This window comes from Ornithodoros turicata, chromosome 6 (assembly GCF_037126465.1).
Source record: "Ornithodoros turicata isolate Travis chromosome 6, ASM3712646v1, whole genome shotgun sequence".
Taxonomy (NCBI): domain Eukaryota; kingdom Metazoa; phylum Arthropoda; class Arachnida; order Ixodida; family Argasidae; genus Ornithodoros; species Ornithodoros turicata.
The window spans coordinates 21219306-21237503 of record NC_088206.1 but is presented as its reverse complement, the minus strand read 5'-3'; the positions used below and the strand labels follow the sequence as shown (position 1 = coordinate 21237503).

The 18198-nt window shown below is 44.3% G+C and overlaps 2 protein-coding genes and 1 long non-coding RNA gene across 4 annotated transcripts; 2 read left to right on the top strand and 1 right to left on the bottom strand.

The window, feature by feature from the left end:
- The first annotated feature begins 437 nt into the window (after positions 1-437).
- On the top strand, positions 438-6234 carry LOC135398347 (uncharacterized). Its single transcript, XM_064629763.1, has 7 exons — positions 438-525; positions 848-928; positions 2993-3091; positions 3176-3334; positions 3409-3489; positions 3549-3656; positions 3752-6234. The coding sequence occupies exons 1-7, from the start codon at positions 438-440 to the stop codon at positions 6019-6021; spliced, it is 2886 nt and encodes a 961-aa protein (XP_064485833.1). The 3' UTR covers positions 6022-6234.
- A 1458-nt stretch (positions 6235-7692) lies between these two features.
- Positions 7693-9382, top strand: LOC135397724 (uncharacterized). 2 transcript variants are annotated; one of them, XR_010423705.1, is made up of 3 exons: positions 7693-7788; positions 8357-8417; positions 8827-9382. It is a non-coding gene; the product is annotated as an uncharacterized LOC135397724 (long non-coding RNA). The 2 variants fall into 2 exon arrangements; XR_010423704.1 differs by having other exon boundaries at positions 7693-8417.
- Positions 9383-12863: 3481 nt separating this feature from the next.
- LOC135396399 (transmembrane protein 115-like) lies at positions 12864-17463 on the bottom strand. Its single transcript, XM_064627348.1, has 3 exons — positions 16737-17463; positions 16488-16670; positions 12864-13835 (listed from the first exon to the last, which is right to left on the bottom strand). Exons 1-3 carry the CDS (start codon positions 17456-17458, stop codon positions 13592-13594), a joined length of 1149 nt encoding a protein of 382 aa, XP_064483418.1. The 5' UTR covers positions 17459-17463; the 3' UTR covers positions 12864-13591.
- Positions 17464-18198: the final 735 nt, after the last annotated feature.

The following is an 18198-nucleotide window of genomic DNA, read 5'->3' as shown; positions in this document are numbered from 1 at the left end:
CAATTCTGGAAGAGCACCAGGACTGAAGTTTTTCCGGATTCCTGTGGATGAAAGGTATGTGCCGGCATTCTGAAACAGCTCTGCAGACTATGCTTATTTATCGATTGCGTAGTTGATTGTTGCGTTGTAAATCAACGTATATCTTACGTAAATTAGCGTTGCATTTTGTATGTAAGGGAATTTGTGTGAAATTGTTCCGGCTTTGAATTCCGCTTTATTTTATCCGCAGGTTTATTTTATCGCCTTTCTCACCTACAAGTTTCCTCTTCTTGTTTTCTTGCTTGTCGGTGAGCTACCACCACTACCACATTTTTTCGATACCCAGGTTCGACAGTTGGCTTCTGTATGCGAACAGGCCCGACTTGTTAAGCAAACCAAGGGGTCAAGTGCACAACAGTTATAGGTTGTGCTCTGCGCACTTCCTAGAAGCAGATTATATGGATCCAGCTCGCACTCGACTGAAGAAGTCTGCTATACCTACGGTCCCAGTGCACAAAGATGGACTCAAGTTTCTTGCGTCACAGGGTACGTGGCCAGAAAATTTTTCACCTTAAAATAAGAACCCTTCATGGAAAAATGAAGCAGAAGCTAAAGGAGGTTGGCCTTTGCGTAATTGAGATTAGATTAGATCCCTGGATGCACACAACCGGCGACCAGAGTTGTGATGATTAGGAGATTTGATAATGGACCGGGCGCTTTTGATAAGCCAATTGTGCGCAGGGCGATAATGGATAGTGCTAGATGTGTTCAGTCGTGACGAAGCTACTGGAAAGTGGCCCTCATCTCTATGTGCCTTCGCCCCCGATTCCTGTGTGCAGTTATTGATTCTGTGCATGTTTGTACTCAGAGGCGCGCGGTCTTCCTGAGCAATGTCAAGACCACGACTACGCAAGCCCGCTTCAAGAGGCAACATTGCATCTTGACACAGGTAAAGCAAAACTAAGGAGTGGTTGATACTCATCACGATGATAACGTAAGAAACTCTGCTATTCATTGACCATCGCACGGCTATTAAAAATGTTTGATCCGCGAAATATCCATCGACCCTGTGATTAAACACAAGGTGAAAGAAAGCTTCAGCAGGCCGGGCCCTGAAGAACAATCTGCTGGGAATATCGGCGCCTCCTGAGACTTTCTATTATGTATATTCAAGAGGGCGGCGGGTAATGACATGACGGTTTCGCGGCGATTGCGCTCATTTCGTTTTTAACTGATACGTCAAGTGAAGGTAATCCTTGCGTTTGGTGCAGGGGCAGATCCAGACCCTCGGTTTGGGGGGGGGGGGGCGGTTTCTTTTGCGGAGCGCGAAGTGGGGGAGGGGGGAGAGGGAAATCCAATGTATAAACTGACGTTTCGGGGGGCGATCGCCCCCCCCCCCCCCCCCCTGGATCCGCCACTGGTTAGGTGTCAGAAGGTACATTGTTGTAACGCGCACTGGTAGAAAAAATATGTTTCGGGCAAAAGTAGGTTGTGAGAAGGTGCTGTGATCCCTGAAATTGTTGATACGCCAATCCTAATTCTTTTGAGAGCTGAGACAATCGAGAATTCTTGTTGTGTCGTCCCTCTTCCTCCCCGTCTCGGGTACCGCCTCTCTCAGCTGAGACACGCTCAGTATTCCTTCCCGTAGTGTGTTGCACGGGAAGAAATGCTTGAAGTAAAAGCGTAACATTCATTTCCACTTTGATTTTTGGTTCTCGCATTCCTAGTCGACCCCCGTTTATCCGGACGGTGCCGTTCCCGGCGAAATCGTCCGGATACCGGGGCATCCGGATAAATGAAACGACCGAATAGAAACATCCTACAGAGCAAGGTTTAGTTAAAACACAGAAATCTCGCCAATGACAGCTGTTACATAGTGGTGTAGGCACTCGATTCCTGCAAACTTTTGCTAATTGCATAGAGCTGAGCCACGCTGCTGCGCTGCTCGAAGAATGTCAGTGCGGACGCAAAGTGTCAATGTCGGATCCTTGTTTCTCACTGGCGTCATCGGCACCGTCCTGCTGCACATCATCGGAGGCAACAGCAGCAATCACACGGTCATCAGTTATAGCTGCACACGCGTCCTCATCCTTATGAACGTCAACGTAGTCAGAAACCGCAGCATCATCTACGGCAGTCGCAGTGAGCCTCTGCATCAGCGATCGCAGCTCAGCTAGGGGAATGTCTTCATCGGCTAACGGGCCGTAAGCAGCAGGCCCTAGGGTTGGAGTTTTCCCTTCTAGAACCGGACAGTTGCTCGAGATATTTGCAAATGACTCGACTGGTCAACGTGACCCAACGCACACAAATAGAAAAGGGGGTCATCGTGCACGGTTCTCTCCCATACGGAGGAATGTAGGTCCCTGACGTGTGACGGGAATAACCCCAACATAGCGAAAAGGATGACGAAGCGCGGTCAACGTCTCCTCTTACTCACGATAGTCCGGATAACTGAAGCTGGATTACAAGAAATTTTGACTTTCGTTCCCTGGAATTCTTGTCCGAGTCCGGAAGCTGAAGTCCGGATAAACGAGAACAAAATACATGGAGGAAAATCCGTTCCCGTGTCTTTTGTCCGGATACCGCGGGATCCGGATAAATGAAGTCCGGATAAACGGGGGTCGACTGTACAAAATTGGTCACGAAACATACTAAACAAGTAAAAGCAAATCCTTTCCATACTTAGTAATATTACCGCTTATAATGATTTAATTTAATTCTTGAGCGATCCTTTGCATGAAAAAATAAATAAATAAAATACGTATTCATAGTGAAGCATTGTTGTTCTGGGAAGGGAAAGTTGTAAAAAGGCGTTTCAGGGCTTAAACTTTAACAAACCACATCTTAAACAAATCACATTGTCTTCTCTGATAAGAAAATATTATTATATTCTATGTTCCTTAAAATTATTCCTTGTAAATGCATATAGCAGTTGCCCCAAATGTGTATCACCTACCGTCTCAATGAACACAGTGTTCATAGTTTCAATCTTTTGTTTATCCTTTTGCAACAGGAGCATGCCATGACCCTACAGCACAGTCGTCAGGACTTGCCTTAGACCATTCGGTGGAAACTTCAATATACCATAATCCTGGGCGAGCTGACAATGATGGTATGTAGTGGTGTGTTCTCTTTGGCAAACCATCATAAGGTCATGGAATAGGTTTTGACTGAAGACACTCTTTGAACCCCTCAGCAATGGACACTGATTCTGAGGCATACCGGGCATCCAAGGAGGTTGACGGCGATTCATCAGTTTCCATTCCGGCTCAAGTCATAATGCCGATATGCAAAAATAGTTCAGCCACTGAGAGCTATCCGACATCAGACGTTGAGGTAGTAGTGGAATGCACAGGTAAGTTCCCTTTAAGCAGTACACGTTGCAGTACACGTTGACAGCATGCTACTTCTTGCATGCACTACTTGTAGTATTGAACTACGGTATTGATGATGGCGCTGCCAGTTCAACTGGTTCCACTTCGCAACCAGTCGACCCCCAGGAGGTCAATGGTACTTATGTTATAGCTGTGGCTAAAGCTATTTTCCTCACCATTTCTTAAATGCAACAGGTACAAGCTCCAACATATCTACAACCACAGACGGAGTCTCAGAAGGTGCAGCAGATACAAGCTCCAACATAACTATTCCCACAGATTCAGCCCAGGAAGGTGCATCAGGTATGTACGCACATCTCAACTGTAAACTATACTCCTAATTGCTCCTTATTACATAAACTGTAGTTCTTACTTTGTGCTATTTTGTCTACCAACAGCTATGGATGTGAGCACTGTCATTCTCCCACAAAGAGACTCAACACGGGCCACTTCTCAAAACAAGAGAGGAGCAAAGAAGCGGAAGTACTCGCCCCAGACAGAAAGACGAATAGCAAGACTGCAAGAGAAAGTCAACAGGTACCGAAAGGCCCTGAACAGACTCAAAGCCAAGGAACAGCGGACCAATGTCACAAAGGAGGACTCTCTACGTGTGCTCAAGGGGTTTGTCCCCAGTGCTGTCTATACTCTGCTATGCTCTCAGGTGGCCCTATGTTCTGTAAAAAAACAAGGAAGAAGATGGTCCGAAGAAATGCAGAAATTTGCACTCAAGTTATATTTTCATGGTCCCAGAGCATACAGGTTTCTTGCCTGTGTGATGACGCTGCCCTGTGTCAGGACAATAAGAAGGTGGCTGTCACGTATCCGCATGAAGCCTGGCATCATTCCTGGCGTCATTCAAATCATTCAAAAGGCAACAGAACACTGGGCTAGACGTGAAAAAGCCTGCTGCATTCTGTTGGATGAAATGTCCCTCAGCAAAGTTCTTCATTATGACCCAGGAGAGGACATTATAGTAGGATTTGCTGATGATGGCACAGAGAGGACACCACGGATTGCAAACGTCGCCTTGGTAATGTTGTTGTCTGGGATATCACGACAGTGGGTACAGCCAGTTGCCTACACCGTTGCTTGCAATGCTACAGGAGCAGAAACTATGCAGAGGCTCTTGCTGGAGTTAATTGTCAGGTTGAGGGAAGTGGATGTTTGGGTGAAGGCCGTGATATGTGACCAAGGCGCAAAAAATGTCTCCCTCGCTAGTCGTCTCAACATCACTGCTGAGAGTCCTTTCTTCTCAGTCAATGGTGAAAACGTATTCTTTCTATTCGACACACCACATCTACTCAAGTGTGTGCGGAACAATCTCCGAGCCCATCAGCTGGAAATAGACGGAGATATCATTGACTGGTCATACATTGTTTCACTGCACAAAAGCTCGCACCCTCTACGTCCCAAGCTTGCACCCAACTTGACAGACAAACATGTCTACAAATCTGCATTTGCAGATATGAACGTCAAGAGAGCAGCGCAGGTCATGAGCTTTACTGTATCAGTGGCCATTCTAGTTCTGATATCTTTGAACGAAATCCCAGCCACAGCAAAGCCAACAGCGGAGTTCCTCGAGAGGATGGATGTACTCTTCGACTGCATGAATAGCTCCTCGGTGAGAAAGACTGGACAAAAGAAGAGATACGCACTATCTCAGACGTCGGAACACATTGCTCTCCTCGAGGAATATCTGCAGTATATAGCGAAATGGAAATTCAGAAGCCCACGGCAGCCACACACAATTGAAGGCTGGCAGATCTCCATCAAAGCAGTTCTCCTCCTGTGGGAAGATCTCCACAAGAACTTCTCCTTTCCGTACTTACTGACACGGCGACTTCAACAGGATCCATTGGAGAACCTGTTCGGAATACTGCGTCAGCAACACGGGTGCAATGATAACCCAAATGTTTTCCAGTTCACCGCCGGACTGAAACACATCTGGGCTGCCAAGTTGATGAGATTATCAAAAGAAGGGAACTGCGAAGACGACACTTCACTTTTTTTGTCCGAACTTGGAGCTGCGACCACTGCGACAGCTTCGGCTGAAGATGCGATACCTGCCAGTACGGAGGTGCCACAGCTTGGTGAAGGTTCAAATCCTCTGAATGTTGCCGGGGACAATGCTTGCATTGTTGATGAAAATGTGATTTACTACCTTGCTGGGATCATTGTAAAGGACTTTCTTGCTGAGAAACCGGAAAACTGTGCGTGTGAGCGTTTTTTAAAGCCAGAGGACAGTGAGATGTTGGCTGGTACACATCAGTTTCTGGCCATGCTCAGAGCAAACGATGTACCCGGGGAGGTATTTGGTGACGTCACAATACCTTCTGCGAACTGCTTTGAGCTCATTGAGAGGATGGAGGAGATGTTTGTCGACCTGATTGGGTCAGCTGCACATCTTCCACATATCTGTAAATACCTGTGTACAGCACTGACTCTCGAAACTGATATATTCTGCAGCTCTGTGTGTCAGGACAAATTTGTAAAAATGTTTACTCTTAAGAGACTAAAATGGCATCTCCGGTTTGTGAACCGTTCCTTGAAGGCGCAACGGTCAAGGTACTCTTCAGCAGCACGCAAGATGCGAAAGCTTTCCTCTGCACGCAGGACTGCAGGTGGTCAATACAAAGATGGTGCTGCTGGAAGTGTAGACGGAGTGTAAGCGGACTGAGCTGCTGCTTTTTTAAAAACATCTGTTAACTTCATTTCAGGGGTATTACAAGCTGTTTCCCTCGTTTCTCGTGCTTTCTGCATGAGAGAACTGATGTTCTGAGGCTGCAACAACATAGAAAGGACAAACACATACAAAGCCTCAAATTGCCTAAGAAATTAACGATGAAAGATGGAAGTCACTGAAAAGGTTAGCCATCTGTAGGACTCGAACCCACATCTTCTGGATTACCGATCCAGGGCTCTATCAATTGGTAGAGCCCTGGACCGGTAATCCAGAAGATGTGGGTTCGAGTCCTACAGCTGGCTAACCTTTTCAGTGACTTCCATCTTTCATCTTTCTGCATGTTTTTGAAGTGTACATATTCTGAATTGCTAACGTAATGCAAAGGTTTGCCGTTAGACATCATTGCAATGATCTGTTGCTGTGTTGTTCCTAACCCATGAAGCTTGCAGTGTATAGGATAATTCAATACCGTTGTACATACTTCCCCATGTTATCAGAGCGTCAGTTCATTCTAAAGTGCCAACATCACTGCCATGTTATTGTTCGTATATATACCCCACACTGTCTACTGTCTAAGCACCAATTTTTGTGAAAGCTTACTTTCAAGTTTGCATTATATCATGTGTGTATGTTTTCTGAACATTCGTGTTTCATGTGTAAATGATCCTGTTTCCATGCGCCCATGCATATCTAAGTTATCTGGGCATAAATTTCTCTGAGATCACTTTCAATGTTGCAGCGCGTGGTGAGCGTTTTCCTTACGTATAGTGCGGTTATGCTAAACTGACTTCCTTCCCAGAAAAGAGATTGCTGTGCACTATTTGTCACACGTAATTCCGTCACAGGCGTGAGCTTATCCCAGTGGCTGGTCACACTGGTTACATTCCATAGTTTTGTTTACATGCCGTGCACGTTAGAAAGGTGCATAAGGTATGCAGTGCAGTGCGGTGCAGACCCCCTTTTACACGCTGTTTACGGGCTGGGCACACCGTGTTCCACAAATGGGCACCTCATCGCGCCCAAATGTAGTGACAATAGTCTTAGTATGAAACAGTCACCCCTGTTTCCGATAATCATAATGGTGCCACTATTTTTCGTCTAATGAATCTTTCATAAACACCAAAGAACGATTATTGAATGTTCTTCCGATTCACAAAGCGAAATCTTGCCCAAGCAGCAAGATTTTTGAGTATCATGCATCGCGATATTAACCCACCGGAGAGCTGTGAAAGTAGCGGCGATGAATTTTTACTTTTATGTCAATTGCTGCCTGAATGTTACCAATTTTACTGTATTGCCATTTCGGAAAAGAACCACATCGTACCGGATGTAAACAATTGCAGTATATTCTTGCAGATACTATATATTTCTCATCAAGTGAAAATAAATGCACTGCCTACGAACTTGCTGTTTGCATTGTTGTTTTCAACTGACAAAATAAGTAAAAAATCAGGCGAAGCGCAGCCTACTAACGACAACGCGCCATGTTGGATATGTGTGGGCAGTAACGCACAAACCCGGAGGTCCGCGCACTATTTCATACGCCCGTGCCAAAACTGCGCACGCTCAGAAAGACCCACCCTCCGCTTGGGGCACTACTGAGCTGCAAAAAGTGGCTCCACAGGGTCAACGGAAGTGTCCCGGGTCTGTCTTAGTGTACCCACAACAGTCGCCGCAGCGATCATGGCAACTTCTTGCAATTACGGTCGTACCAACCGTACTGGCAAGGATACAGGGCCTAAATTTATACAGGTGAGTCACTCTTTATCGAGGAATAAATAGGCGTCCATTCTGTATATTTAGTTGACCATTATGAAGTGTTTTTTTGCCCAAAACTAGCACTGGATGCAGGTTGCTTGAACGCTCTTCCGACGTTCAATCGAGCACACTTGCATTTTACCCGGCGGCAAATACGGTTTGAGTGCATAACATGCTTGAAAGAACATGTTACACTACACAGGCAGTGTTGTCATCAATATATGTGCAAGCACTCAAGTGCTTTTTCGCATGCACTGCTACCATGGTACACGGTGTTCTCTGCGGAAGCAAGTGCCACATTCATTTCTTTGAATTACCTTCGCGCACAAGTTCGGTATTACGTCATGATGAGACCACCATTGTCACCTTTTTTCATGTATTGGTATTGTTTTGTGCCTTGGTTTGATTTGTGACAAAGAATCCTACGTAACGGTGGTGTGGCGCGACTTGAATAACGCCTTTGTGTCTGAGCTATATCGTCAGCTTGTTACGATAGTAATAATTTGTAGCGTGTCGTGCTATTTGTAGCAGTTTTTAAGGCAAAAGTGGTCTCTCAATACAGGTTTCGTCATGAGGGCTACCCAGTGAATAATCTGTGCAGTGTGATACGGCTGGGTGTACAGGTAAGTATCACGTTCCTCATCCACTGGTTTCTACTTTACAGGAAGGAACAACCTCAGTGCACGCACTGTGGTTAGCCTCTCTCAGTTTTACATAGTTTCTTACATGATCACATCAGAAACACACCTTAGACTTTAGGCTCCTTCACCCAGCAATATAATAATTAGAGATTATAATTCTTTTTAGAAGAGTTCCCCATATTCTTTTTAGAATAGTTTTTAATCTTTTTAATTTTTAGAAGATACAGGGATTGTAAACCATGTTTTAAACTGATGTTTTAACATTTGTCCAATGCATTTATTAAACAATATAATACATTTTTAACTGGTTGCACCCAAACCAATGTTCTGATGTATTTTTTCCTTTGTTGTCGATACACCATAAAAATTGGAATAATCATCATCAATGCAGGTTACTTCACAGCTGCCTCGACATACTCAAGAAATGGGTGCAGAACCTGCGTAATGCCCACAAACTTTGACTACCACAGCACCTCCAGGAAGTAAAGGCATATGTGTCACATGGGATTTTTAAAGGCATTCACAGTATATAATACCTTGTATGAACCGTTGTAGGTCTAAGCAGCCTCTACAGTACACTCTCAGAAATTAAAACTTGTCAGGGAACTGTGATAATTGTTTCAGTTAATAGGTATGCACATACACGCTATAAGAAGAAAATTATTTATTGAGAATGCACTTCTCTGGCTACTCATGTTGTTTACATCTACTGTTGATCACATTCATTTATCACATATTATATTCTTATATATTATTATTATATTATCACATATTCGATCACATTAAATTTAAAATTTAGCATATATGAGGAAATATCACGAGGGAAGTCGCTATTCATTGCTCATTCCAACCTAAAATTGAGAGAGTGTACCTCACCATTGTCATTCCTAAAATATATATTGCCATTGTAGCAAGGTCACAAAACAATAAATGAAGTCTTTTGCGAACTCCCTGCACGTTCATTGTATCCTGAAACGCATAAGTGCAAGAAATAAATCTTGAGCTTGAATAAACTTGATGTTGTATAAACTTGACATAAAATGTTGAATAATATAATGAATGATATAAAATATTGAATAAACTTGAACTGGTATATTCACTTTACTCATCATCAGTGATCTTCATTACAAAAGCATATCGTGTTACTTTTCTGTTTGCCCTTCACAGACTGGGTACACGAGGGCCAAAATGACAAAATCACAACTGTTTTAGTCTCCAAATAGTCCTGTTGCAATGTGAAGACCATACGTGGAGGTGCATTTTTTGGAACATGCTCCACATAACAAGCATGACAAAGTCAGCACTGGATAGCAGGACCCCGTCCCCACGCAGCTTTTCTCACGCTACAGTTGTATTCAACAAAAGCATGTGAGTGCTGGAGAAGGACATTCAGTTTGGCACAACCGCGCCTGCAAATAATCAGAACAAATAAAGGAAGAAGCAAACAAACATAGAAGGGCTGTACTTCAAAAAGAGATAAGTTCTGTGTCTCAAGGAGGTGTTACCACTTTCTAAGTAACTTAATTGATTAAGCTTACATCACTACCTGATTAACTGTCCTAACGAGTGTGATCTAATTGCGTGAAGTAATTATTTGGGCTGCTTCGGTGTGTCCATATTTGCGAGGCAAAGCACCGCTGTCGTTTACTAAAAGACTCTCTCTAAGTCGACGCTTGATATAAATCATACTAAACGCATACACGGCTAAAACGCCGGCTGTGATTCTACAGAACGATCTCTTTCTGCCATGCGAGTATATCTTTTCCCGGACCGTTCTTTATGAAACAATTTTTGTCCAGAACGCAGTACGGGATATTATATACATGGTTGTTGTTAACCTCAAGTCGTTTCTTATTGAAATATTGGCTGGGAAACGTGCTGTAGTACAATCCCCAGCGCTGCACTGCAGTGACGGTCTAGTTTCGGAATGCAACACATAACGTAATTAAGAATCGAACGGCAGGACGCTTGTGAAACACTGTTAGGATACATAAGTATACTGGCACCTTACAAAATTGTGTGATGACAAACAACGATCAATGCTAGCAGCGCAATAAATACTCACAATCTCTGTTGCCTCCCATTGTTTTCTATGGGCACACACAGCACTTTAGGGCCCACCAACATGGCGGCCCGAAGGCACGCCTCTCCCCCACGAGCCCCTCTCCCATGCGCGATCCAGCCTTTATACATAGAGATCAGTGGAATGCTCCACTGCACCTTGGGATTTAGTTTGAATGAGTCAGACTACAGAAGAAGAAGAGCGCAAACGGTTTCGGTGTTCCCTCCTTCCTTCGAGCAGCAGGCAGGCAAGCACGAATGTAAACCATTTCCCACGACGCATTGCGCGATGCGCGTGACTTGGGCGACGGAGGGCCCCCATGCGGAGCACAAGGTCAATATCTGAAATCGCCTATTGAGAACATTCAATTTCTTGCAAATTAAATTTGATAAAAGCACTCTGAAGTCATGCCGAGTCTACCCAGAGATAAATACAGTTGACCCCATAATGTTCAGAAAAGTAGATTTTTCAATATGATTTTTTAACACGTTAGGTGAAACACCCTGTATGAAAGGGAAATTAAAGCGCGAAAATTTCCCTTCGTGGAATAAAAATTGCCATTTCCCTGACACTGACGCAAAACGATTCATCTGTTATGTCTTTCGTGATTTATGAACAAAACAACCCTCAATTTACATTTCCCTCTCCTTCTCAAGAAGGCCAAAAATGCAGAGTAGAGTATCATTGGTCTCCTCAAACAATTGTCCAATCATTGCAGGAAGACATTCGAGCAGACCAACCCAAGGCCTCTCCACATTGTCGCACTTGTTCAGAAGGAGAGGGAGACACAAAGCAAAGACTGACGTTTCTTTCGCTCATGTACTGTATCCCGAATGACGTAATGGATGAATCCTGTTCCTTTTGTGCTGCTGTCAAGGTAGCGGCATTCTTCACCCTGTGAGGAGATATATCTGCAAACTTCAGCGCCCCTTTCAAGAGAGGCCACATCCGTTCCAGTCGATTTCAAAACTATAGTGTCATTTTATTCCTTGTGGACCATTGACCATGGTATCGCACGCGAAATAGTGCCATAGAGCGACTGTTATTCGACAGGATACATGACAAGAGCAGACTCTGGATGTTGAGTATGCCGGAATCCCCCCTTTGGGAAAATGAGAAAACGTCACTCAATAAGAACCAATGAGGGCGCGACCTTGAGAAAAGGAACTCCACGGCCGTGCAGGCGTCTTCTCTGAGTGCCACCTTCTCAATCCTCCGCGTAGGGAGTGATGTCACTCCGCCACAGCCTCTGCAGTTGCAGAAGCAGCGCTGATCTTAAAAATTTGTTTATTTGATAGCTAAGCACTTTTCGGACAAAAAAATGAAGTTGATTGTAGGCCGATGCAAAAACATAGTGGTATCTGAATAGTTGAAATATGGCAGTCGTTGAAAATTTGTCGTTCACGTCCCCAGGCACGTTGAGGCTTGTGTTGTGTTTGTCCCTTTGTATGTCCCAGCCTCAGAACAATTACTTTTCATCATAGCGGTATTGTTTTCATAGACTGGTTTCCAGTGCCTTGTATGCCAAAGGGAGTCTTGCCATCAGGAGGAGCCTACAAAAGAGGCTCGACCTGTCAATCAAATTGAGCGTTTTTCATTGGCTGCTGCTTCTTATGCAGGCCGCCATGACACCAAAATTTTCCCGAAAATGGCGGTATAGCTTGGAACGGCGAAGTGAGGATTTCATGACAAATTTTTTTTCACAAATTACTTCAATTTCATTTCGTAAGTGTACATTCTGTTGCAATTATCTTGCAAATCACCTTTAAATTACGCTCCAGAGTCAGTGTCTACCTGAAAATAATAAGTTTCGTCGTCCTTGTTAGGCCTAGTAACGGCAGCGATTGCAAGCATATACTTAGCAAGAAAAACGCAACGGATGGCCAAAAATTTGCATTTTATGACAGACTTTTATTCATATACACACCTTTGCCCGTTCTTGATTCGATCTTATGTTTTAATGTTAAAATACACAAAATACCGGCAGTCCTTTCCAACAATCGGTTCTACCAGCCAATCTCTTCTGCTGTTCTGCATCTTCCCAACATGCCCCGCTCCATCCAGATGGCGCCGATAAAAGTGGACGCAAAATCCATTAGGTTGGTAGGTCGTCAGGGAATATCCTATTCGATCTAATCCATTCCAGTTTCCCGAAAGTGTCGGTACCCAGTGAATACAGGTAATATACAGCTTGGATAGCCTGGGATTAATAGCGAGCTGTATTTTGGCTCGTGATTGGCCAGAGAACTCTAGAAGTGGGTGGAGCTTCAGGTATAGGCAGGTCCCATTAATGGCCTGACTCCCTTTGGCATACAGGCACTGCTGGTTTCCGGACAAGACTGCCCCCTTTACACCATACGTGAAAGTGTTTTGTCAACCAGAGGTTCCAACTTTATTGGATCAAACAAAACAGTGCAGTAACACTGTACAACAGAATTATTCCTCTCCAAATAATTTGCTGGAGCTCACAAATGCACAAGAGCACATGGCTGCACTACCAAAATGGCACTGTGTCCATTTGGCAATGCCCATTCCAACTTCTGCCTCTTGAGACATGCTGCCTCCACACATGGCAACTAGTGCTATGCGTGGGAGACCTCAAGCAAAGGATCGGCGTAAATGCACACATATAAATGAAAGAAGCTGGCTGAGCTCACCTCTGTTCAAATGTGGAAACCCCGAGGCACACATGTAGGAGGAATGACTCAATACAATCTCGGACTAGACGGGATTTGTACATACACAAGACCAAACAGGCTATCCGAGCTTGTGTTGAGTCACATTCTCTGTGGATAACATCGTGTTAATTATTTTATTTTACTCTTTCGTGGATAAAGTATAAATAGCGCTACCCCTTTCCCAATCAATAAAATGACGTGTACCACCTCGTGTCATGCGTAAAAAAAAGAAAAACGAACGAAAGAAATATAATCACTCCACTTGCCACACTATCACTGAGGTGTTGGTCCAGAGTTGTCCTTCCACAGAAACCAGCCATCGTCACACTGACTTTGGGCACAGAAAATGTTTCCTGCACAAGCGCACTGTCTATGGAGTTGCTGAAGCAGTTTTTTTTTTTCCACGATGCGGTTTACTACGTCTCAAGGATGGCCCGTTTATCTGAGGATGGCGCATCACCGGATGCAGCAAGGACTGGACTCATGAGGGACTGGATTGGAATGGCCACCTGAGGTGCTCCTTTCTGTGGTGTCACAGGTAGCGGAGGATTTGGAGCTGTTTGTAACGACGATGGCAGCTCTTCGTCGGCTAACAGTGGCCATGTCGCCTGCTGTTCCACCTTTGTGAGACGCTCACTCAGAGCTCTGAGAGCTATTTGCCTACAGCAGCAGTAGAAAATGTGCATCAATCATTAGTATTCCATTCCTCAGGACACCTGCCATGCTTTTTGATGCAACATGCAAAGTCGCTAACCTCCAACGCACCTGAACATTAACGTATAAATGTTAAACTTTAAAAATGTAATGTAATCCATTTGTTAACATAGCAATGTTGTTGTGGCTTTCAAACTCAACGTGAAGAAAATCGACAATGTTATGGAGCATCAGTAAATATGACACATTACCTAGTTTACAATAAAGTAGTGCTACAGATAAATGCGTTGATACTCTCGAACTGCACTGAAGCCTGCTTAGAGAGATTTGCTGTCCCTTTGCTTTGGCACATACAGTCTATCGACACCTTTATTGCAAAGCAGTGGTGATGGTCTTGAGGCTTCCTACATGCACATATTTGACTTTTCATTTAAACATTAAAAAAACCACAAGGGAGAAAACATTGAAAAGTGAAGAACACCTGAGCATGAGACAGAAACAGTGTTCACTCCACTCTCTCTTATCCCTATGCATTGTTTCAGGTGTTTCCCCCTCTGGCACCTCCATCTCTATTATTCCCAGTTGAGATGTATCTTGGGTAGAATGAAATAAAAGTGAAATAAAAAAAATGAAATGAAAAAAAAAAAATTTATCATTATTATTATTATTATTTGAAATGTCATCGTAAAAGATTGACGCTCCTCTTCCACTACACTGCTAATGTCAAAATGAGGTTCCTCAGAACTCCATTATTGCGGGGGGAAATGCTTCACAGCACATTTACAAAGCTTTTGTACAGTCGAACCATTCTTCTGAGGAGAAGACCCTGATCATATCTCTATGTGTGTTTGACACGTACAGATATGTTTTATCGAACCTGTTCAACAAAGGCCCCTATATAGTAGAACCTCACTTACTCCGTGCCATACTCCAGTTAGCCATTCTGTGGTGAGAACACACAAATTCCACACAATATAAGCAATGGTCAGTGCAACCTTACTAGCAACAATGGGGATTAACTAGGCTGACGAATTAATCGGCTCGGTTAATTTCCACCATATACACCTGCCTCATTCTGTGTATGTATGAGTGTTCGAGAAAAATGTGTAGGAGAAAACGTTCCGAGTGTGAATACACATGCCCTGCATACATGTGTGAGTACAAAGCAAGGTATTGCCCTGCATGTAATGTAATGAATAAGCCCTGTTAGCAAGCACGTGCGAGAATATATATATATATATTTTTTTTTTGTGGTGGCAGGTATGTACATCTACTCCTCCTATTCTTTGCATGTCACATTCTAGGAAGTAACCTAGGTTGTAGTATATACAGTCATTGTCACTTCTATGACTAATCTCCCTTTTGTAATACCAAAAGTGGATGACTGGTGGACAGCGAAGGAAGCAGTATTGGCCGAGGGGAGTTGGGTGCTGACATGATAAAAGAAAAGAACAGAAAAGACAGAGAAACCTGGAAAAGAAAAGAACAAAGGAAAGAGAAACCTGGGTAGCGAGGAAGATTATGCTATTTATCTGCGGCATTTCTCCAGGATCACCTTACGTCCATCCAGTGACTTATCTTAGACAGTGCTATGCAGGTGCTGTAACGAACCATTTGTTGCAACTTATTCGACCTGATGTAGTAGTAGATGAGATAATCAGAGGCGGATCAAAAGGGGGTTCCGGATGTCCTAACCTCCCACTCCCAAATTCTGTCGTTACATAGAGTTCCAATTGACCTTAGGCAGTGTAGTAGGATGCTGTCCAAGGCAGGAGCCCCCTCAGAAAAATTCTAGATCCTCCTCTGGAGGTAACTAAATGTAGAAGGATGAACACAACACAGGCCACAAAACGCTCATTCTTCAACTGTCATTATTCGATTGAATTATTCGGCCTAGTTTAGCAGTGCGCTCATACGTGATTGTCAACTGTAGCTGAAAAGAGCATGGTATCTGCGAGGGTCACACACCAAGATATAAACACACGAAACTGTGTTCGTGACTTTCGTTAATCGGGCAGTTTTGCGAGCCTCAAAAAGTGTAACCATAGTTTAAAGATGTTTATTAACGAGGTTTAAACACGAGTGATGACAAAATATTAAATCCCTTTTAGTTGCGTAATATGTCTGTCAAGTAAGAAAAAGGTGTGGAATGCAAAGAACAGTGAAATAAAGGTTGCATCAGAATTGCTACCACCTGCGTGGTTTAACTTTGCTTGGAAAACCTTAATCAACAAAAGCTATAGAAGAAACTTTGTGTGTTTATATCTTTGTGTGCAACCAGCAGCATATATAGTTTGCAGATACCATGCTCTTTCCAGCCCTAGTCAATAATCATGCACGCAGTGGCAGATCGGGGGTGGGGGACGACCCCTAAAAAAAAAAAAAAGATAATCCACTGGATTTTCCTCTCCACCTCCCCCACTACGTGCTCCGACAAAGAACCCCCCTCAAACCGTGGTTCTGGATCCAACCCTGTATACACAAACACACTAATAAACTAAACAAAATAAATGGCAACAAGTGGTTGGTTGGTGTAAGATAGTCCCCAGCATGGGTGCAGAGCAGTCCTGGAGGTATGGCATAGCTAAAAAGTACCACCCTGTTTTCTCCCCTTGTTTCTTGTGTGACAGTACAAGATGTTGCTGTCTAAAAACAAACCTTCGTCTTTCTGCATCCTGAGGATCAATTCCAGGAAGGTTGATAGCAACTGTTGAAGAGGTACTACTACTGGCCATGTTGTACTTCCTCGGAGGCTTGCGGCACAGTCGGACCTTCACCAAGAAGTTGTAGGTGATGTTGCCCACTAGAGCAATGGGAGGCTGAAGCACATTGGGAAAGAAGCTGCAGCAGTAAAAGAGCAAATTTCGTTAGAATTTACTCACTGGCAACATGTAATGTAAAGAGTACCTGGCAAATGTAAAGTGGTCTGCCATGTCCCCTCTAGTGCCATTGTTGTGGTACTGATAGAAACGGAGGTAAATCCAAGATGAGAGCACGCCGAACGTGAACATGACGGGATATGTACCGCGAAGAATGCGGCAAGCCCACAGAACGATGGTGAACAGCAGCACAGTTAAGGGCACATTCCTGTTCCTCAACTTCCCTATGGGTAGCGACAACAGGACATGATCAGGCATAAGCTGCTTGACAGCAACCATGACTCCAGCACAATAACCAGCCAGACCATGGATCTCCACCGAAAACAAGTAGAGTGGATCCCACGTCATGGAGAAAAGGATTATGTAGTAGATGACTGACAGGAAAGCGACGCTCGTGTTCACGATGGCAAAGAACGTAAGCATCTCGATGGCTCCCCAGAGAGGTTCGATCAATTTTCCGCATAGTCCCACCGTGATGATGTCAGCGATCACCATCCATATTCGGTTTTCAAAAAACGCGTGCGTAAATAATGTCCAAATCCTAAAAGCGGGAGGGATGATGTAGCCAGGAGTAACGCAGACTGCTCTTGACGCCACTGGGCTGTAGGACAGAAAGTAGCAGAGGAAAAGAGCAAGACTGAGGACTCGTACGACGACGCTGCATGTCTGTAATGCTGCTGAAAACTGTTGTCGAAGGTAGGGGAGGTTCCGCTGCACTACTGTGGACGCAGCCATCTTTCTGGCTGCCATGATTGTGCGAGGCCAAATTGGATTGGATTGGATATTGCGGCTTTTCTCTTCGCGGCGAAGACTGTCGTCTGCTAATTATTATATTCTTCGTCTGCTAGTTCCCTGCTAGAATGCGCCCCGGGGCGAATCAAGTACCGCGCCCCCAAACAAGACACATAACAGGAGAGCATCAGAATCGCCTCCCCCCCCCCTCCCCCCGCTTCGGTTGCTTCAGTTTTGAGAATACGCGCCGCTGCCGCCAACGCACACAGTCTCCTGTCGAAGTACATGTAATTTTATACCGGCGTACTACACCGAACCTTATTTCAGTCGCCACCTTATTTGAGGCGTCCAGACGATCGTTCCAAGAACGCCCAACGTTAAAAAACTGCGATATTTTAAAGTGGTAAACAGTTTCAGTGTTCTTATTTCCTTTTTTCTCTCTCTCTCTCTGTGGATAATTTGCGCCCAAAAAATCTTGCGCGCGGGGCGACCGCCCCCACGGCCCCCTCACGCTACGCCAATGTATGGTTGTGCAGCTGTTTAGACCCCTAGTTATACCGCATGCTGTGTCATTTGCACGTGGTGGAAAAACGAGGACACGGCCACAGCCAGCGTGGCATGCGTCTGTGCTATTCCTTTCATTGCAAAATACCATATATTCCATCTCCTCAACTTTTTGTGCATAGTAGATGCACCTAAAAGTCCCTTTTGATGCAGAGCAGACTTCCAGATGGATTCACAGATGCCAAAAAAATAAT